The sequence below is a fragment of the Callithrix jacchus genome, chromosome 2 (genome assembly GCF_049354715.1).
Source record: "Callithrix jacchus isolate 240 chromosome 2, calJac240_pri, whole genome shotgun sequence".
In the NCBI taxonomy this organism is placed as follows: Eukaryota; Metazoa; Chordata; class Mammalia; order Primates; family Cebidae; genus Callithrix; species Callithrix jacchus.
This window is the reverse complement of record NC_133503.1, coordinates 187,906,338-187,925,948: the sequence shown is the minus strand read 5'-3', so window position 1 is coordinate 187,925,948 and position 19,611 is coordinate 187,906,338. Positions and strand designations below refer to the sequence as shown.

General features: G+C 46.5%; 2 protein-coding genes and 1 pseudogene across 2 annotated transcripts in view; 2 read left to right on the top strand and 1 right to left on the bottom strand.

The window, feature by feature from the left end:
* The window catches only part of LOC118151635 (uncharacterized), a 108,951-nt gene that overhangs the window by 88,442 nt on the left and 898 nt on the right, over nt 1-19,611 (bottom strand). The window contains exon 2 of the mRNA XM_078365993.1: nt 17,775-19,591. Within this exon, the coding sequence (XP_078222119.1) occupies nt 18,339-19,591 (1,253 nt within the window). The 3' untranslated portion in view covers nt 17,775-18,338. The remainder of the gene's footprint in view (nt 1-17,774; nt 19,592-19,611) is intronic.
* Nucleotides 1,525-18,066, top strand: LOC144581660 (DDB1- and CUL4-associated factor 13 pseudogene; annotated as a pseudogene).
* Nucleotides 19,323-19,611, top strand: part of BASP1 (brain abundant membrane attached signal protein 1) — a 63,198-nt gene continuing 62,909 nt past the window's right edge. The window contains exon 1 of the mRNA XM_017969976.4: nt 19,323-19,502. The gene's annotated coding sequence lies outside the window, so the exon portion shown is untranslated. The remainder of the gene's footprint in view (nt 19,503-19,611) is intronic.

Sequence of the window (19,611 nt, the reverse complement as noted above, 5' to 3'; positions counted from 1 at the left end):
TGGCCACGTGCTGTGTTCGTCGTGGGGCTGTGTCACTGAAGGAAGGCAGCACTTGTGTGGAGATTGGTAGTCTCGAGGCAAAACGAAAGGAGAGATGGCAAACCAGGAGCTAGCTCTTGAACTTTTGTGCAGACATGAAACACATCACATCTCCCCACAATTCAATGGCCGAAGCAACTCACGGGTCCCTCCTAACTTCAATGGGCCAGGGAGGTTTTATCCCACTGCATGGAAGGGCATCTCAAATCCCATGGCTAACGTGTGATATCAGTGGGTGGGGAAGCACACTCTTCCACCAGGGAGGGGCGGCAAATATTTTGGGTGATACAACCCCCCACAGAAAGATACTGTTATTCTCACCACTTTATTGATGAAGACAGTGAAGCCAGGGTAAGGATGACGTCCAATTCTCAAACTCTATAAAAGAAGCAATTGATTTGGACACCTAAAAGACTATAGATTTTATCTGATTAAAATGCAAGCAAAGCAGAACAGAACAAAAATGCCATGTTGGGGACATAATCACACAGAAGCATCAGAATCAAACCCTATATGTCACTTGTTTTGGAAACAGAGTCTTATTCTTTCACCCAGGCTGCAGTGCAGTGGCGTAATCTCGGCTCACTGCAACCTCCGCCGCCTAGATTCAAGCGATTCTCCTGCCTCAGCCTCCCCAGTAGCTGGGATTACAGGTGCCCACCACCACACTCAGCTGATTTTGTATTTTAAGTAGAGATGGGGTTTCTCCATATTGGCCAGGTTAGTCTTGAACTCCTGACCTAGGTGATCCACCTGCCTCAGCCTCCCAAAGTGCTGAGATTACAGGCATGAGTCACTGCCCCCAGCCTACATGCCACTTTTTAAGAAAGGACAAAAATTAATTTTCACCTGAATTTTCAACATCCCAGGGTTTAGTTAGGGGAAAAATCAGCTGTTAAGGTATTCTCAACGAGGGATAATACCCAGAGATTTCTTTTCAAAAGTCCCGATCTAAGGCTGGTGCAGTGGCTCACGCCTGTCATCCCAGCACTTTGGGAGGCCAAGGTGGGTGGATCACCTGAGGTCAGGAGTTGGAGACCAGCCTGGCCAACATAAGGAAACCCTATCTCTACTAAAAATAGAAAAATTAGCTGGGTGTGGTGATACGTGCCTGTAGTCCTAGGTACTCAGGAGGCTGAGGCAGGAGAGTTGCTTGAACCTGGGAGGCAGAGGTTGCAGTGAGCCGAGATCACGCCATTGCACTCCAGTCTGGGTGACAGCAAGAACCTGTCTCAAAAAAAAAAAAAAAAAAAAAAGAAAGAAAAAAAAAGAGCCAATGGAAACTTATTTACACAAATGAAATTCACATTCTAAAATCAAGAGTCCAGACACTTTAGGTGGTCTCAGAGAAGATCCTGAGGGGGATTCTCTAGCATTTTACATTTCTCATGTGACTCTGAAATTTGTATGTCAGAAATAGCTGAGAGCCAGTAAGTATTGTTATTTTAAGGGGAAATCGTTTCTAAGAGAAAATAGGAACACAGAATGAAAAGCTGGTGGAATTTGAAAGGAAGGACGACCAAGAGGAAGGTGAAGATGCTGAGCTGGAACCCAGATAATTATGCCCGTGAAACCAAGCTGGACTTACAGAGAATTCCCAGAAACCACGATCCTACCCTACACCCTTTTGCCGTCCCCCGAGAATGTGTAAGAGATGTAAATGCTGTCAAACTGGAACGAGTACTTGCTAAACCATTCCTTGCTTTCCTGGATGGCCACCGAGACAGGGTCAATTGCTTGGCAAAGCATCCAAGGAGCCTGGCTCCTGTCCTTTCTGGGATATGTGATGGAGAGGTTAGAATTTGGAACCTAGTTCATTGAAAATGTGTCACTTTTGTGAGTCTTCTTTTTTTTGCTCTTGGTGACGATGGGACCATGAAGCAGTAGGAAATGGAGGGACTGGGCTATGGAGAAGGGGAAGAGCTTTTGCATACAGTATTAGGGAAGGCAGTGGACACTGGGATTGATCGTCACTGGAAAGAAGCTGTTTTGCCACACGTGGACAGCAAGTACATATTTGGGATGAACAAAGAACTAATCCTAGCTGGGTATGGTGGCTCACGCCTATAATCCCAGCACTTTGGGAGGCTGAGGTGGATGGATCACCTGAGGTCAGGAGTTCAAGGCCAGCCTAGCCGACATGGTGAAACCCTGTCTCTACTAAAAATACAAAATTAGCCTGGTGTGGTGGTACATACCTGTAATACCAGCTACTCTGGAGGCTGAGGCAGGAGAATCACTTGAACTCAGGAGCCTAGATTGTGCCACTGCACTCCAGCCTGGGCAAAGAGTGAAACCGTCTCAAAAAAAAAAAAAAAAAGAAAAGAAAAGAACTAATTCTGGCTGGGCGCAGTGGCTGACGCCTGCAATCCCAGCACTTTGAGAGGCCAAGGCTGGCGGATCACCTGAGGCTGGGAGTTGGAGAACAGCCTGACCAACATGGAGAAACCCATGTCTACTAAAAATACAAAATTAGCAGGGCATGGTGCAGGCTCCTGTGAGGCTGAGGCAGAAGAATTGCTTGAGCCTGGGAGATGAAGGTTACAGTGAGCCTAGATTGTGCCACTGTACTCCAGCCTGGGCGACAGAGTCTCAAAAGGAAGAAAGAAAAAAGAACAAACCCTATATGGTCAGTGCCTAGGGATCTGACAGTAGGAAGAGTGTTAGATTTAACCCAATCGAGACATGTCTCTCGGGATGTTGTGCGTCTGACAGGAAAATAGTACTATCTGATGTGACGCCAGCTTCTCCTCTGGAAAAGGACTGCCTTGAAAAGGCAAGGGGTGTTTGGGTCCAGGAAATAGTACCTTAGATATGAGAGCAGATACAATCTGTGGGAACCCTCTGGAAGCTTTCATTTTTACTGTGGCAAATGAAGACGATGACTGATATCCTTCTGACAGGAGTTCACTGGGCACACCCATGTGACCCCTATGGCTCATGTACCTGCAGTGCTTGATGTAGACCACTCTTCCCATTGGGAAAGCATGTGTGTCTGCTGGTTTTGACAAATCGATTAGAGTTTTTCCTGTGGGCAAAAGTCAAAGCAGGGCAGTATATCACACAAAGTGAATGCAACATGTTATCTGTGTCAAATGGACTTCTGACAGCAAGCATAGCAGGTGTAGAGCTGATGAAATGAACGTTTGCCTGAAAAAAATTAAAGGAGAAATGCCAACATCATCTTTATATAAAACGTATAGCTCATCATCGGCATCTACCAAAGTCTGGCCAGGTGCGGTGCGGTGCCTCATGCTTGTAATCGCAGCACTTTGGGGAGCTGAGATGTGCGGATCGCCAGAGGTCAGGAGTCTGAGAACAGCCTGGGCAACACGGTGAAAACCCATCTCTACTAAAAATACAAAAATTAGCCGGGCCTGATAACACATGCCTGCTAATCCCAGCAACTCTGGAGGCTGAGGAAGGGGAATCACTTGAACCCACGAGGTGGAGGTTGCAATGAGCCAAGATTGTGCCATCGAACTCTGGCCAAGGCTATAGAGTGAGACTCCATTAAAAAAAATCTATCTACACCCAGATTCAGTAACCACACATCATGAAAGAAGCTCTTGCCAAAAGAAAGTGAATCGTGTTAAATACAGCAGGCCTGGATCTATGCTAATTGCGCCAGAGAAGAAACTTACAGCTGTAAAGTATTATTTGGTATTCCTAGTAATCCTGACATATAATTATCCGTAACTTTTTATTTGAGAACTCTATAAATAAAAGTGCTGGATCTAGTTTAATCGAGAAAAAAAAAAAGGAAGTAATTCGCATCACCAGATCTTAATTAAGCTTTTGAGTCCCTGGCTAATCTACATTTTATCTCCTTTCTCATGGTCGCAAAAAGCCTTGTCTGACATAAGACAAACAAGTACATGAATGTTCTAATGCTAGACTCTGCTTTCCAGTGTGTAAAATGTTCACTTAAAAGTCATCACCTCTCTGGGCTCATTACTTACTACGCGGTAGAAGTTAGCCAAGCGGGCCACACTGTGTTTTTTTGAACAAGCCTGCCACCTTGTGGTTATTTGGAAAACCAGACTGGCAAAGCCAGGGCTCTGCAGCGCCTTTGCTTCCCACTACACATATTTATTGAGTGCCTAATGTTACAGTCAGCAAGCCCTGTGCTAGGTTCTCAGCGTCCAACAGTGAATGAAATGGACAAGGATCCACACTATCCTGGAGTTTATGTCTCAGAGCATAAGAACATGTGCATCTAAGTTAATATTTGGAAACGTAGCCCACCTTCATCAACCTGTTAACTAATAGCCTACCTACCCGTCAGCCCTTCTTCACTGTCATTCTTTCTCCTGTAGGTGGGCAAAACACCCCTGTTCCTACAAAGCCCATTCCTTCCCTGTTTCTATTCCCTGGACCCAAACACCCCTTGCCTTTTCAAGGTCTCAAGGATTTTGCACTGTATCTGGCCCCTCTTCCTAGCTCCCTGGCCCTTCACATCCTCAGCACATACACCTGCTCTCACAGCCTTTATTACAAAACCTTTTCTGAAATCCAAAATTATCTCTTTCTTTTTTTGAGACGGAATCACTCTTGTCACCCAGGCTGGAGTACGGTGGCGTGATCTCGGCTCACTGCAACCTCTGCCTCCTGGGTTCAAACTATTCTTCTGCCTCAACTTCCTGAGTGGCTGGGATTACAGGCACCCACCTCCAAACCCAGCTAATCTTTATACTTTTATTAGAGATGGGGTTTGACCATGTTGGCCAGGCTGGTCTAGAACTCCTGACCTCAGGTGATAGGCCTGCCTTGGCCTCCCAAAGTGCTGGGATTATAGGCACGAGCCACTGCATCCAGACAGTCCCAAATTCTTTCTAGCTAATGCTGCATTTCTCTGTTTCCTGTCACAATCAATAAAACTTCTGGAAAGTTTCATCTGTGTTCACAGTCTCCACTCCCCTCCACTCACCTTAGCCCATGGCGTCTGTTATCATCACTCCCCTGGAACCGGTCCAGCCGGGGCCACACACCACCCTCATCCCCAAAGCGTCCCTCTGTCCTCACCTCACTCTCTCCCTCTGTTATCATCACTCCCCTGGAACCTGTCCAGCCGGGGCCACACACCACCCTCATCCCCAAAGCATCCTCTGTCCTCACCTCACTCTCTCCCTCTGTTATCATCACTCCCCTGGAACCGGTCCAGCCGGGGCCACACACCACCCTCATCCCCAAAGCGTCCCTCTGTCCTCACCTCACTCTCTCCCTCTGTTATCATCACTCCCCAGGAACTGGTCCAGCCGGGGCCACACACCACCCTCATCCCCAAAGCGTCCCTTTGTCCTCACCTCACTCTCTCCCTCTGTTATCATCACTCCCCTGGAACCGGTCCAGCCGGGGCCACGCACCACCCTCATCCCCAAAGCGTCCCTCTGTCCTCACCTCACTCTCTCCCTCTGTTATCATCACTCCCCTGGAACCGGTCCAGCCGGGGCCACGCACCACCCTCATCCCCAAAGCATCCCTCTGTCCTCACCTCACTCTTTCCCTCGGCACTGAACACAGCAGATTGCTGCCCTTGCCTCTTTCCAGCAAGCCTTTGTGGCTTAACTAGCGGAGCCCTGTGTCCACTACCACCCTATCCTCAGGATCCAGGGCTGGCTCTCAACATTCAGCGCTCATCCTCCCACACACCTTCCCTTAGTTCATTAGAAAGAGGCCCCTCCTGAGAGGAAGCACCATCTGCAGTGATCTTGTTCTTTTTACCCCTGTGCGGGCAAGCATTGCATCTGCCCTGTTTCTTGCTGAATTCCCAGCACTCAGGAATAGTTTCCAGCATTTAGTAGGTGCTCCCAAATTAGGTTTAGTTTGTAAATGTTTAAAACTCATGTTGCAATACTGGCCACCCATCCCATCCTGGTGTAGGGATAATCTGGTATTTCAAAAACAGAAGCACAGAAAAGCACTGAACTGACTGGCGCATCACATTCGGCACTGGGAAGATTCTTAACCTTAACGTGTCTTAGATGCCCAATTTATTATAGGAGGAAATTGGACCACAGTGGAGATGACAATGACATATCAGCTTTGGGGTGAGATCAGATTAATTGGCAGTAGAATCTGGGACACAGAAAGAATGCTTTGATTGATTGATTATCAGTATCTACCCCAGATGTGGGAGGGGACTTGGCTGTGTATTTTTGGACATGGTTTCCTTCCGTTCTAAATTTTAAAGAGTGATTTTAAAAGTTTTCAAAACATTGCTGTTTCAATTTTATTTTATTTTGAGATAGAGTCTCCCTCTGTCACCCAGGCTGGAGTGCAGTGGTGAGATCTCTGTTCATTGCAACTTCTGCCCCTGGGTTCCAGAGATTCTCCTGCCTCAGCCTCCAGAGTAGCTGGGACTACAGGCATACACTATCACTCCCGTCTAATTTTTGTATTTTTAGTACAGACAGGGTTTCACCATGTTGGCCAGGCTAGTCTCAAACTCCTGACTTCAGGTGATCCACCGTCTTGGCCTCCCAAAGTGCTGGGATTACAAGTGAGAGCCACTGTGCCCAGCCTCAGCTGAATTTTTGATTTGAACTCGACAAACTTTTGAAGGGTTCTCAACATGTAATGATATAATAAAAATAAAACCCAGACTTAAAATGATTAAACTGCAGTCTTCAGGAATGAATCTAAGATAACTGAAAGTAGATCTACATTTATTCATATCGCCAGGAGTCATCTGCTATCCTATATCATGAGGCAAAAGTATTCTATTGTAGAATATTTTAAAATGTTTCATTCAGAAAAACGTCCTGCATTTGTTCTGCCTCCTATTTTATTTCCTTTTATCCCCATGTCATTTAGTTGGCTGACATTACTTGCTTTCTTTCCCCCATTTTGCTTCTCTACAAGGAGATAATTCCAGACTACACTGGCAGATATTTCAAGCTATATTTCAATTACTAGGATATTGTGAAATTCATGAGATTAAATAAAATAAATCTAAGAAGTATAAGCCTCTTCTAATGGAAATCGGGATTAAATTCAAGTTGTCATCACCTTATGTCATAAATGTATTAAGTGGATGGAAAAAAAAGAAATATATTTAAATACATGAAAGAATATACAGAGTTAACCTTAGTGAAAAGAAAAAGTGATGACTCGAGAATGTAGAAATATTCACATGAAATTCTCTAAAATGACATGTTAAAAAACTAGAGAACTCTTTTTTCTCCATTTATTTGTTGCTTCCAAATAATTTCCTCAGGTAGGGAAGATAACACATATTAAAGCAATTTGAATTCTTTGAAAGGAACCTTCAAACTCACAGTATTATAGCTGACGAGTGATTTTAGCAGGAAGAAATTATTAATGATATAGATCAGGAATGGGCAAACTGCTGCCCTTGTGTCCAGAGTGACCTGCTACGTGCTATGTAAATAAAGTTTTATTGGAGCACAGCCATGTCCACTTGTTGACACATTGTCTGTGGCTGCTTTCCTGGTACAGCGGCACAGTGGGTAGTGTCATCAGAAATCTCACAGCTTTCCAAGCCAAATATATTCACTATTTGACCCTTCATGAAAAATGCTGCTGACTTCTGCTCTAGATTATCAACATCTCTATCAGACTCTATATATTTTGAAGACATAGCCTCTGTGCTTAAACTTAGTTTTCAACTGATCTTAAAAAAATATGTCGGCCGGCACAGTGGCTCACGCCGGTAATCCTAGCACTTTGGAAGGCCGAGGTGGGTGGATTGCCTGAGCTCAGGAGTTTGAGACCAGCCTGGGGAACATGGTGAAATGCTGTCTCTACTAAAATACAAAAAATTAGCCAGGTGTGATTGGCAGGTGCCTGTAATCCCAGATATTCGGTAGGCTGAGGCAGGAGAATTGCTTGAACCCGGGAGGTAGAGGTTGCAGTGAGCTGAGATCTCACCACTATACTCCAGCCTGGAAGAGAGAGTGAGACTCTGTCTCTAAAAAAAAAAATCTGAAAGTATGTCAGGGCCGGGCGTGGTGGCTTACACCTGTAATCCCAGCACTTTGGGAAGCTGAAGTGAGTGGATCACCTGAGGAGGAGTTCAAGACCAGCCTGGCCTACATGGTGAAACCTTGTCTCTACTAAAAATAATCCCAGTTACTTGGAATACCGAGGCATGAGAATTGCTTGAACCTGGGAGGTGGAAGTTGTAGTGAGCCAAGCTCGAGCAACTGCACTCCAGCCTGGCTGGAGTGTCCAAAAAAAAGTAACTTTGAGATTATCAGTTAATAACAACATTAAGAAATATAACAACATGGCCTCGTGGCTCATGCCTGTAGTTCCAGTACTTTGGGAGGCTGAGGTGGGTAGATCACCTGAGGTCAGGAGTTCGAGACCAGCCTGGCCAATTGAGCAAAACCCTGTCTCTACTAAAAATACAAAAAAATTAGCCAGGTGTGGTGGCGGGCACCTGTTATTCCAGCTGCTCCAAAGGCTGAGGCAGGAGGGTAGCTGGAACCCAGGAGGCGGAGATTGTAGTGAGCTGAGACCGCACCTCTGCACTCCAGCCTGGGCCACAGAATGAGACTCTGTCTCCAAAAAAAAAAAAAAAAGAAGAAATATAGCGACAAACACAGGTTTATGCAGTGGGTGGCATTCTTCATACCAGTAGTTACGTGTGTCCTGTAGGCTCATTCCACTTCCCCACCCTCAGCTGGGCGGTCCAGCATCCCCATCCCAGAAAGAGCTCTGTGCAGACGTCAGGTCCCTGATCTTCCAGTTCGGGTCTCCTCCCAGTGTTCCCCAGGAGCCACTTAGGGTGCTTCTGGGTGGGTCCAGGGGGTTGCTGGGAAACAACTGCCCTCAAAAGTCCTCCTGGCCCAGGTTGCTTCTTCCTTTCTCTATGCTTCCTGCCTCTGGGGCTTCCCCCAGCAATTTGCAGGCTCTCAAACAGATTTTTTTATTTTTGAGAGGGAGTTTTGCTCTTGTCACCCAGGCTGGTCTCGTTGGCGAGATCTCGGCTCACTGCAACCGTCGCCTCCCAGATTCAAGCAATTCTCTTGCCTCAGCCTCCTGAGTAGCTGGCATTACAGGTGCTTACCACCATGCCCAGCTAATTTTTTTGTATTTTTAGTAGAGCTAGGGTTTCTCCATGTTGGTCGGGCTGGTGAACTCCTGACCTCAGGTAGTGCTGGCTCTACTAAAAATACAAAAAAATTAGCAAGAGAGGAACTACCAAACACTTACAAAACCATCAGACCTCATGAGAACTCACTCACCATCACAAGAGCATGGAGGAAGCCACCCTGTGACCCAGTCACCTCCCACTGGGTCTCTCCCTCAACACCTGGGGATAACAATTCGAGATTTGGATGGGGAAACAAAGCCAAACCACATCCATATCATATAAGGCCTGATGCGAACATTTCTTGATTGCTAGTAAAAATATTCACAAAAAATCGACTTTAAGAAATTCAGGCTGGGCGCTGTGGTGAACATCTCTAATCCCAGCATTTTGTGAGGTTGAGGCAGGTGGATCACCTGAGGTCAGGACCAGCCTGACCAACATGGTGAAACTCCATCTCTACTAAAAATACAAAAAATTAGCTGGGCATAGTAGTGGATGCCTATAATCCCAGCTACTGTGGAGGCTGAGGCAGGAGAATCACTTCAACCTGGGAGGCAGAGGTTGAGGTGAGCTGAGTTAGCGCCACTGCACTTCAGTGTGGGCAACATAGCAAAACTTGGTCTCAAAAAGAAAAGAAAAGAAATTCAGTAACCCTTACAAAAAGGGATATATCAATACAGCCCTCTCAAAGTTGACTGATAAGATTTGCCCTTCCTGACACATTGGAAATATTTTCTTTTATTGGATAATAGGAGTTAAATAGTCCATGTTTTAATATTTTTTTCTTGACTGCCAGGAAGCAGCTAAATTCCTTGTGCAAACATAGCAACATACTTCAGGTTTTCCGCGATAACTCTCTGGGCCTTCCTTCCATCCTTTCAGATTCAGTACTTAGTTCTTTCTTTTTTTGAGGCAGAATCTCGCTCTGTTGCCCAGGCTGGAGTGCAGTGGCATGATCTTGGCTCACTGCAACCTCTGCCTCCCAGGTTCAGGCGATTCTCCCGTCTCAGCCTCCTGAGTAGCTGGGATTACAAGCGCCAGCCACCACACCTGACTGATTTTTGTATTTTCAGTAGAGACGAGATTTTGCCATGTTAGCCAGGCTGGTCTCGAACTCCTGACCTCAGGTGATCCTCCCACCTCAGCCCCGCAAAGTGCTGGCATTACAGGTGTGCACCACCGTGCCCGACCCTGTATTCAATACTTAGTTCTAGTTTTATCCTCCCCTTAATGGTCCTATTGGTGGCGCTATAAAATCATCTTCACAGCATATTTTCTGAGTGTGTTATGTGACTTGGCTAAGGGCTTTACGTATATTTTCTTATATAATTCTTAGACTAGCACAAGAAAGCTGGTAATATTCCTGATTTCCAGATGAAAAGATTAGGTTAGAGAGATGAAGAAATGTGCTCAAACTCACAAGCTAGAAAATGGAGGATTTTAACTTCCATTAAAATGTTAGGATTTTAACCCATTACTACCTACTCACCAAGCTTGTCCACTTAGCCACTAAGATGTACCATCTCCCTAGTCATGTTCCAGTGGAGTTCAACACGTGTGAAAGAGAACTTGTGTAAGAACCAGATCAATTTTCGCATTTAAAACACGACTGTCAAAAAGATGGACAGTGGCCAGGCACAGTGGCTCACACCTGTCAACGCAGCACTTTGGGAGGCCAAGGTGGATGGAGTACGAGGTCAAGAGATCGAGACCATCTGGCCAACATGGTGAAACCCTGTCTCTACTAAAAACACAAAAATTAGCTGGGCGTGGTGGCGTGTGCCTATAGTCCCAGCTACTTGGGAGGCTGAGGCAGGAGAATTGCTTGAACCAGGAAGGTGGAGGTTGCAGTGAGTCGAGACAGTGCCACTGCACTCCAGCCTGTTGACAGAGTGAGACTCTGTCTGAAAAAAAAAAAAAAAAAAAAAAAAAAAAAGATGGTCAGTTAGAGGACTTTTATTTATAAAACTGGCATTAACCCTTTCATAGGAGACTAATACTATTAAAGTAGACCAAACCCAAACAGTGTACCACACTGGAAAAACAGAGTCCAATCTTATCAGCAATCAAATATATGCACCTTAAAACCATTTGTACCTATAAAAAGTTGTAATGGTCAGGCGTGGTGGCTCATGCCTGCAATCTCAGCACCTTGGGAGGCGGAGGCAGGGGGATTGCTTGAGGCAGGAGTTTGAGACCATCTTGCACAATAAAGTGAGACCCTATCTCTACTGCCCCCCCAAAAAAAGGTTTTAGGGTGCCTTGGTGTTGAAGCTCTTGGTTGCACTGAATTTGTTTAATTTTATTGGAGGACAAAAGTCATACAAATCAGCATAGCCCTGATTCAGCAGCAATGCTGTGTCATAGAGGAGCATTCAGGGACACTGAGAAAAACACAAAAAATTATGTTGTGTGGAAAACAGAACTTTGGGTGCGTGCTGTGGGCTCATCAATACAGAAAGTAGGTTAATATATGAATGGAGAAGGTAGGCGCTACCGATAGGCTAAAACGTTCTGTTCCTGTAAGCGCTACTCATTTGATCAATAACCTTACAATCAACAATGCTAGAGAGCGGTTCCTTTGCACTAGAAGTGGACTGGAGACCTGCACCAGGCGTGGAATATCTTTCTATTTGCTCTGAGGTCAAAATGAGTGGAAATAATGCCACAAAGTCAAAAAAGAAGTGCAAGGGTTTTGGCCCCATTCTTCACTCGTGTGGAGTCATTCATTGTGAGATGAAGAAGCAGAAAGATGTAGGAAGCAGATGTATGGTGTTAAAAAGAGGCTGGGCGCGGGGGCTCATGCCTGTATCCCAGCACTTTGTGAGGCTGAGGCAGGCGGATCACCTGAGACCAGCCTGACCAACATGGTGAAACCCTGTCTCTACTATAAATTCAAATTAGCCTGGCATGGTGGCACATGCCTGTAATCCTAGCTACTTGGGAAGCTGAGGCAGGAGAATCACTTGAACCTGGGACGAGGAGGTTGCGGTGAGCTGGGATGGTGTCATTGTATTCTAGCCGGGTCCACAAGAGTGAAATTCCACCTCAAAAAAAACCCAAAAACCAAAAAACAAAAACCAGTCCAGGGGGCTGGGCTTGGTTGCCCACACCTGTAATCCCAGAAATTTGGAAAGTGGAGGCAGGCAGACCACCTGAGTCAGGAGTTTGAGACCAGCCTGGCCAACATGGTGAAACCCCGTCTCTTCTAAAACACAAAAATTAGCCAGCATGGTGGCAGGCACCTGTAATCCTAGCTATTCGGGAGGCTGAGGCAGGAGAAGTGCTTGAACCAGGGAGGCGGAGGTTTCAGTGAACTGAGATAGTGCCACTGCACTCCAGCCTGGGTGACACAGAGCAAGACTCCATTTCAAAACAAAACAAATGAAAAACCCTCTTGCTAAAAAAAAAAAAAGAAAAAGCAGCCCAGGGAGAGCTGATAAAAAGGCAGGCTTCAGTGAGTGATTTCTTAGCCCTGAACAGGAATCCCGCGCCACTCCTAACATTATATGTTCAGATTATCAAAGGGACAAATGGTCATTGCAAAAACATTCGTTCAACATGGAATTTCATAACATGGAAGGAAAGCTGAGCTATCCTCCGCCCCACCTCTGAAATGACACCAGTTCCCAGCGACATCCAGTCTTAGCAGTCTGGGGTGTTTCCCAGGGATTTATTCATAACATCAATGAGACGGTCTCTACAAACTGTTCAGCAACTTGCTAGAGGCATCTAAGAAGCTGTTTCTGACAACTTCCCTAGTGTTTGATTTTGATAACATTAACCTCTTAATTACCATGAAAGTGCTTTTCTTTTTCTGTCCAAGTTTTTCGAGGTACACTGAGGCTTCACGACAGTGACCATGATTTCCTTGTCTTGTCAAGTACCCTGGTACATCGTATGTTTATTTACCCCCTTTTTTGTTTTTGAGATTGAGTTTCGCTCTTGTTGCTCAGGCTGGGGTGCAATGAATGGTGTGATCTTGGCTCACCCCAACCTCCACCTCTCAGGTTCAAGCGATTCTCCTGCCTTAGCCTCCCAAATAGCTGGGATTATAGGCTCATGGCACCACGCCTAGCTAATTTTTGTATTTTTTTGTAGAGGTGGGGTTTCTCCATGTCAGTCAGGTTGGTCTCAAACTCCTGACCTCAGGTTATCCACCCGCCTCGGCCTCCCACAGTGCTGGGATTACAGGCTTGAGCAACCGCGCCTGGCCCATTTACCTCATTTTCATACATGCCATTCTGTTTCCCTGAAAACTATTGACACAGGGGCTGGGTTTTGCTTGTTTGTTCAAACCTGGCTCTCTTATTTCTTATCATCTTACTTTCTTCCTGTGGGAAGAAATCATTCTTTCTGACCCTGAGTTGTACTTATCTGAGTAGGAGATTGCTAGGCTTGAAAAGCAAGAGTTATGGCATCTGTTTGGGAGTCTTAGAGAGTTTATCGAAAGAGCAGAGTTAGCATGGTGAAATCCTGTCTCTACTCAAAATACAAAAATTAGCCAGGCATGGTGGTGTGTGCCTGTAATCCCAGCTACTCGGCAAGCTGAGGCAGGAGAATTGCTTGAACCCTGGAGGTGAAGGTTGCAATGAGTTGAGATCACACCACTGCACTCCAGCTTGGGTGAAAGAGTGAGACTCCCTCTCAAAAAAAAAAAAAAAAAAAAAAAAAAGTAAAGGAATAAAGATGACTACTCCATTGGCAGAGCAGTGGCATGGGCCACTTGGCTAAGGATACTTATAGTTACTTTTTGATCATATTCTAAACAAGAGGTGGATTATTCTCGTGAGTTTTTGGGGGAAACGGTGGGCAATTCCGGAAACTGAGTGTTCCTCCCCTTGTTAGACCATATAGGGTGACTTCCTGATGTTGCCATGGCATTTGTTAACTGTCATGGCACTGGTGGGAACAATGAGGACAATCAGAGGTCACTTTTGTTGCCATCTTGGTTTTGTTTTATCAGCAAGGTCTTGGAGACCCGTATCTCATCCTGTGACTTAGAAGACTTAACCTCCTGGGAATGCAGCCCAGTAGCTCTCAGCCTTACTTTACCCAGCCCCTATTCAAGATGGAATCGCAATGGTTTACATGCCTCTGACAATTTCATATATTTTCTTACTAGAAAACGTTGGGCGGGGCGCAGTGGCTCATGCCTATAATCCCAGCACTCTGGGAGGCTGAGGTGGGCAGATCACAAGGTCAGGAGATCGAGAACATCTTGGCTAACATGGTGAAACTCCACCTCTACTAAAAATACAAAAAGAATTAGCTGGGTGTAGTGGTGTGTGCCTGTAGTCCCAGCTATTTGGGAGGCTGAGGCAAGAGAATAGCTTGAAACTGGGAGGCAGAGGTTGCAGTGAGCCGAGATCACACCATTGCACTCCAGCCTGGGCAACAGAGCGAGACTCCATCATAAAAAAGAAAGAAAAAGAATGCTGGTGACTGAAAATGCATTTTGGGACTCAAAGGACAGGTGGAGGAATTAGAGCGTGTGAAAGGGAGAAGGGGGTTGGGAATGAGCTGTTCGGGTAGACAGGATTGTTTTTATCTGCCTCTATCTTGGGCAAATGTTCCTAACGTAACTCCCAGGCCAGGCTGTCCCTTCCATTTCAAGTCCGGTGCTTCGTAGTAAACAAATGTTTGCTCAGGTTTCCCAGCTATCCTTTTACAGTACATGAAGAGGAAATTAAATAGGGAATCAAGGTTAAGTCATTTTCTTCCAGTTACTAGGTGTGGGTAACAGGAAATGGAATTCTAAATCCCTGTTTTGAATCTTTGACATTCCTCTTGAAATTATTGCCTCATTTTGTGTTACCGTGGAGAACGGTGGTGCTCAGCGTGCACTGTGCATTGCAGGCCCTTGTTAAAAGGGAATTCTCCATTAAATTTTGTGCCTCCAAGCCTGCTGCCCTGCTGAAGATACCATAAACCACAGCAAGAGGCAGCTTCCCTTGGCAGCATGTGCTCTTAGAAAAAAAAAGATGAAGCATCTTCCAACGAGGCAGCAACTGTATGCTCATTGAAACCTGGGTTTCTCAGCCTTGCCATTGCTGAGGCCCAGATGACGGTTGTGGGGTTGTGCTGTGTACATTGCGGGGTGTTTAGCAGCAGCCCTGGTTTCTACCCACTGGAGCCATAGCACCTTTTCCTCCTCACCCTTTAGCCTACCATGGTGACAGCCAAAAATACCTCCAGATATTCCAGTTGTCCTCTGGATAGCAAAATAGCCCCTGATTGGGGTGGATTTAAACAAAGGCAGTCCTTCACTTTGCTGTGTGAAAGGTGAGGTTGTAATAACCGGGTAGGGCTGGGGGCAGGAAGGAAGAAAGATGAATAGATTTCAATATTTTCTTTGGTTAAAAAATTATAAATATATTTAAGGGGAAAAAAAGCTGTACACTTTCATCTGTAATAATACCGTCTGGCCTTTTGCGTGAAATTTGCAGGTGAGATTTTATAAACAAATTGTAGTAAGTTGGTCTTCCACTGAAAACTTACCAGTAGAGCTAATTTAGTTTCCAATTCTCTAAATGGGTTTCTGAGGGTTTGGATCAAAAGCAGTGGCTTTGAACAGAAGATATCCAGAAGGATGTCAAGCAAAAGTGGCTAGAGTCACACTCAGGTGACACTAAGGTCACCAGGCTTCTGACTCATTCTTGCTCTACATCTTTTACTTGAGATTTTAATCATCTTTTTAGTATTTAAGAGGAAGGGATGGGGAACTGAGAAAGATGCTAGGCCTTGGTGGATGATGTGGGAGGTGGGGAAAAGGAAGGTTAAGAATGAGGTTTTGAGGCTCGATGAGGTCTGTGTAATAATCTATTGTAGGTGCCTTCGTTGACACAACAGATACAATTGGAAAAGCTGAACACACATGGAAATTTTTGTAAACTGACTAGTAATTTAAGTGACAATGAGTCCATCATACTGCAAGCAATGACAAATCTTTTAGAAAAAAACAGCAATCATAGAATAATTCATCTTTTGGATAAAGATTTTCATAATGTAGGGTATGCTTTCCTGGAGCAAGTTATGCAGGCAATTAAAAATGACAATGGAATTTGGTTTATAACTGATGAAATCCAGTTTTGTTTGTTGAAAATATATTCATTCCATTTGGAGAGTAAAGCAGTCTTTTTCTCATGATCGTAACGGGGAAAGCTAATTAAATTCACCGTTAATTACGCCCTTAACATTTGTTTCCAAGTTCATTAGTCTATAATCTAAACAGACACATCCACAATAGTTAATGTTAACCGTGTTCTAACATTCAGAACTTTAAAGGTTTATTCATTGATTCCCCAAGTGTGTGTTCAAAAAATTGTTTTAAAGAGCATACACATTAAAAATATATGATGTTGGATGAACAACCAACTAAAAATGAGACTACAAACATCACCAAATTGAATTTTATATAGTAATATAGTTGCATTGAGATGTAATGTCTTGGCAATCATTTGGTGCAAACCTACAAATTCCGTAAAAGATTCTATTCTTAAGATGAATAGCACTATCAGTCCATTCCATCATTATCTCATAAAGATGAATTCTCACCACCCTTAAAAAAAAAAAACCTTTAAAGAGAACAACTAAATCTGATGGAAGACAAAATGAAGGAGACCGACACTTCTCATTGGTGTAAGCTTTTGCCTCTGGTTTCTATGGTAACCTGTGATCTGTATTCCAATCACACCTTTGAAAGGCTTGTTTTCTCCATCATGAAAATTTAGCTGGAAGCGCTGAAGGTACTAAACATTAATCTTTATGTTGTCTTTCTTTTCTTTTTTGGAAAAATTGGAGAAAGAGAATAGAGAAGGAAGGTAACCTCCACAGGCTTATACTGCAAACACAACGAGAAAATCTTTTGCCAATTTAAAGATGATTTACACACCTGGAAGATCACAAGAATAAAAACCCCGAATGCTAAATGAACAAGTTCGCAGCTCCTCTAACAAACTCAGGAAATGCCTTGAGCATAACATTGCAAATATTCATCTAACTCAATAGGGTAAAAACCTAGAGACTTGCTCATAAAGGCTGAGAATATAGTTCAGTGGTTTTCAACCTGGAGTGATTTTTGCCTCCCAGGAGACATTTGGCAATATCTGGAGACATTTTTGGTTGTCACAACTGGTGCTAGTACTGGTGGTGTGTGTGGAGGGTGGTACTGGCTGCTGGTGGATGACAGCAATGAACGCCAATCATTCTACAGTGAGTAGGACAACCTCCTAAACAAAGAATTATCTGGCCTCAAAAGGAGGTTGTGAAAACCTGCATCCGGCGTTTAGCTTTATAGATGGTGTAGTGGCGTGAGGGAAATAAATGTTCAAAAGAATACAAAGTTTTGGAGGCAACCTCATTTATAATTTGCATCCCTGGTTTTTTAACCACACTAACTTTTAAATTTCACTTTAAATGGCGGAAAGAGAAAAAAGAACAAACAAACAGTTTTCATGTTTTTCTTACCTTTGGTTTAAATGTGAACATTTCCAGCTTGCATGCATTAATCTAATTTGGTGCTGCTTCCCACCAGTAAATGTGTACAGCAGAGTGGTCAAACGTAACCGCTGCAAAATCGCTAGTGCTGTTGAGTACACTTTGCTTAATTTAAATATGTAAGTTAAAATTCTGAGAAGTTAATTTTCCTGTTAAGTGAAAATGCACTTACCTTTACCCAGCTGAATATAGCTGCACTTGCCTTTGACGTCTGCCTCTCTAAGTATGGTTACAGATTGTCGCTCCTGTTCTCCAGGGCGACCCTTTCCCTGAATTCGCGCCCAGGTCACAAGGGCAGGACCATCCTGAGGACAACCTGCAACTCAATCGATGTTTTCTTTGCTGGGACCCAGGCGAGCATGAAAGCCATCAAAACACAGCCAGAGGGCGCCAAAATGCCGCAAATAAAAGTTCCAAAGGCGTCAAATGGCTTTTGCGGGAAGGTAAAATTGGCTTTTGTCTAATCAAAGAGCTACCGTTGTCAACGATGTCACTTTACATTATTTTTGCATGTCCCTCTTGCCAATAGGTAAGCAAAGTGAACGCATCTCCCAACTCCGGTGGCTATTCTGTGTCCCGGTGGTATGCCAAGTGTCCGCCCCCCCCCCGCCCAGGGCACCCGGCCACGTCGCTGTTGGCCACAGCTTGGACTCCAGTGCTCGCGGGCAGCGGCGTGCGGGCTACCTCGGGCAACCCGGTCTTCTCAGTATTGGTGGCCTCCACGAAAACACGGACATCAGAAACATCGACGGCCCCTTTCCCCTCTTCTCTTCCCTCCTTCTTCTCCCAAGTCCCGAGAGCATCCTCCGAGGGGCGACGTGGCTAGCTCTGCCACCTGGACCTCTGCGGCCGCGCCTCCCTGAAGCTGCAGCCTTCGGGGCTCAGCCCCGCGTGTGCGCCTGCGGGTGTAGATGCAGGTGCGGAGCCGCCCGAGGTGCGCAATTCGTTTGCAACTGCGCCGCCCAGACGCGCAGCTGGGGCTCACCCCAACCTCGCTGCCCGCGGTGGTAGCGGAATCGCAGCCATCGTCGGGAGCTGGCTGGACTGGGGTCTGAGAAGCGTAGCTGGTGCCCTGGGCGTCAGGCATCACCTCGAGGCAGCTCCCTAAGTCTGAGCGAGAGCCCAAGCACTTCTCCAACCGTTCCGAATAAATGAGAAGCGGGGGTGGGGGGAGAGACAGAGAGAGAGAGAGGAGCCCACGGACAGCCCAGGCGCGGCGGGGGAAGGGGGAAGGGGGGCACCGGAATGGAGGGGAGGAGAGGGGAGGCGGAGGGGGATCTGAATAGAGGGCAGTTAGGAAACATTGGCGGGGCACTGGGTTGGAGGGAGGGGGGAGAGGTGGGGGGAAGGGAGGGACCAGGATGGAGGAGGGGAGAGAAATGGGGGTGACTGTGCTGGAGGGGAGGGGAGGTGAGGGCCCAGAGCTGGGGGGAGTGAAGTGGAGGCGGGCGTGTTGGGGCTGGAGGAGAGGGGAGGGTCTGCGCCGGAGGGATGGATAGGGAGGGAGTAGAGGGAGTGCAGGGGGTGGGGAGCACCGAGCTGGAGGGAGTGGAGGGGAGGCGGGCGGGGCACCGGGCTGGAGGGAGGGGAAAGCGGCGGGCGGGGAGCGCGGGAGGAGGGAGGCTGGGCGGGCAGACGCGCGGGGGGGAGGGCGCTGGGCAGGAAGGGGAGGGGGAGCGAGCGCGAGAAATGCAGAGGCTGCAGCGGCGGCGGCGGCGGCAGTAGCGGCAGCGGCGACGACGGCGGCGGCAGCGCTCCAACTGGCTCCTAGCTCCGGGCTCCGCCGTCGAGCCGGGAGAGAGCCTCCGCCAGAGGCCAGGCACCAGCCGGACGAGGTCAGCGACCCCGGCCCCTCGGCGGCACCGCGCTCACCCAGGGGCTGCACAGGCACCCAGAGCCGGTAAGGAGGCGCGCCCTGTGGCCCCGTGCCGTGCGGACCCGGGGGCCTCCGTCCCCCGCCGCGCCCCGCCCCGCAGCCCCCGGCTCTCCCTCAGCAAAGCGGGGAGCAG